The sequence below is a fragment of the Buceros rhinoceros genome, unplaced genomic scaffold (assembly GCF_000710305.1).
Source record: "Buceros rhinoceros silvestris isolate BGI_N320 unplaced genomic scaffold, ASM71030v1 scaffold4347, whole genome shotgun sequence".
In the NCBI taxonomy this organism is placed as follows: domain Eukaryota; kingdom Metazoa; phylum Chordata; class Aves; order Bucerotiformes; family Bucerotidae; genus Buceros; species Buceros rhinoceros.
In genome coordinates, this window is record NW_010420283.1 from 26554 (window position 1) to 28159 (window position 1606).

The 1606-nt window shown below is 54.3% G+C and overlaps 1 protein-coding gene across 1 annotated transcript in view; it reads right to left on the reverse strand.

The window, feature by feature from the left end:
• The window catches only part of GTF2IRD1 (GTF2I repeat domain containing 1), a 45348-nt gene that overhangs the window by 15391 nt on the left and 28351 nt on the right, over positions 1-1606 (reverse strand). The window contains exons 19-20 of the mRNA XM_010139246.1: positions 1363-1428; positions 443-526 (exon numbers count right to left, since the gene is read on the reverse strand). Of these exons, the coding sequence (XP_010137548.1) occupies positions 443-526; positions 1363-1428 (150 nt within the window). The remainder of the gene's footprint in view (positions 1-442; positions 527-1362; positions 1429-1606) is intronic.

A 1606-nucleotide genomic window follows, 5' to 3' on the forward strand; every position in this document is an offset into this window, starting at 1 on the left:
CACTCTGACAGCCCCTTGCAGCACTGACAGGCTGCGCTAAGGTCTCCCCGCAGCCTGCTCTGCTCCAGGCTGAACCCCCCCAGCTCTCTCCCCTCTCCTCCCAGCAGAGGGTTCCACCCTCGGGTCACTCCTGGGGCTCCTCTGGCCCCGCTCCAGAAGCTCTCTGTCTCTGCTGTGCTGAGGAGCCCTGAGCTGGCCCCAGCCCTGCAGGGGGGTCTCCCCAGAGCGCAGCAGGAAGGACAGGCAGCAGGGAGGGCTGTGTGGGAGCTGCCAAGGCAGCAAGTGTCAGCAGCAAAGAGCACCAATGCCCAGACCCACTATTCCTTCCTCAGCCGTCCAAGAAAGCACCTGGCAAAGAGGAATCAGGAGGAGGGAGGCATAGGGAGCAAAAAATTAGGAGAAGACAAGGGGGAGTAAAACCAACTCCCCCCCAGTTTCTCACCATATTTCTTATTGAACAGGTCCTGGACTTGCTCCCGCAGCGTGTTAGCGATGTCTATTCTGGAAAGCCTGGCATCATAATTTTCTGTAAAATAAAGAAACAATTATGGACTTCTGCTGGTAAATTAAAAGGCACTCTGTGACTTTTAAGTAATGCCATTTTCTAATTATAGGAAAGTCCTTATCTTGCAATTAGCTAATCTCTGGAGTGGGCCATTCAAAGTCCTTAAAAATAATCTAAACAGAAGCATGTTTTTTTCCCTGCCTGTTTGCTAAGAATAAAAGCACCATGAAATCGAAGATTCAGTTGTGATAATTATCGGCATCAAAATAAAAAGCACTCCAAAGCCTCTCTGAAGAGCCAAAGCCTTTGAAAAACCTCCATCCCTCCCTGCAAACCCCATGACCCAGGGAAAAGGGATGCTTGAGAGGGGCAGCCCTTGTCCACTAGCCCATGAGCTTCTCACCGTCGCTCCTTCGCTGACGGAGCCGCCGTGCTGGCTGCTGGTGCACACTGAGTGGGAGCAGCCTTTATACAAACATCACCCAGGTGGAAAAAGCCCCAGAAAAGGCAAACTCTGAGGCTTCCAAGACTTAATTATGTATCTTGCAAGGTCAGACAGCGAGATAAGCAAAGCCAGTTAATTAGGGCACCGCCAGAGTGCTTCAAACCTCTTTCTTGGAGCTATGGGACTGCCCGCCCCGGCTGTGTGTCTTGTCTTCTGGCTGTCTGTCCTTTCCATCACCTCACCCCACCTCCTCTCCTCTCCTCCCTCCCATCCCTGCCTTGCCCTGCTCTTCTGCCAACCCACCGAGCCCTGATGTCCTCTGCTCCTGTCCCACATCTGTTTGCTCTGTGTAGCCCCTGCAAAGGGCCAGGGACTCTGCCTCAACCCCCTGCAGATGCCTCCAGGCCCTCACCTTGAAAGCCCTGTCTCTTCACAGCGTCCTCCAGCAGCGCCTCGCTCGAGTCCCTTTCGCTGGCGGCTGAGACAGGAGGCATAAGAGGAATTAGGATTTGTGGTGCCGCCAAGCGGGATGAAGAGGAGGGGGTTTCGGCCAAAAAACAAGGTGGGGAGGGAAGGCAAGAGATGCGCTGTAGGAAAACGCTCTCAGTCCTCTCCTACCTAGTCCTTAACGGCCCGGCTCGACGGGGCCCCCGCGC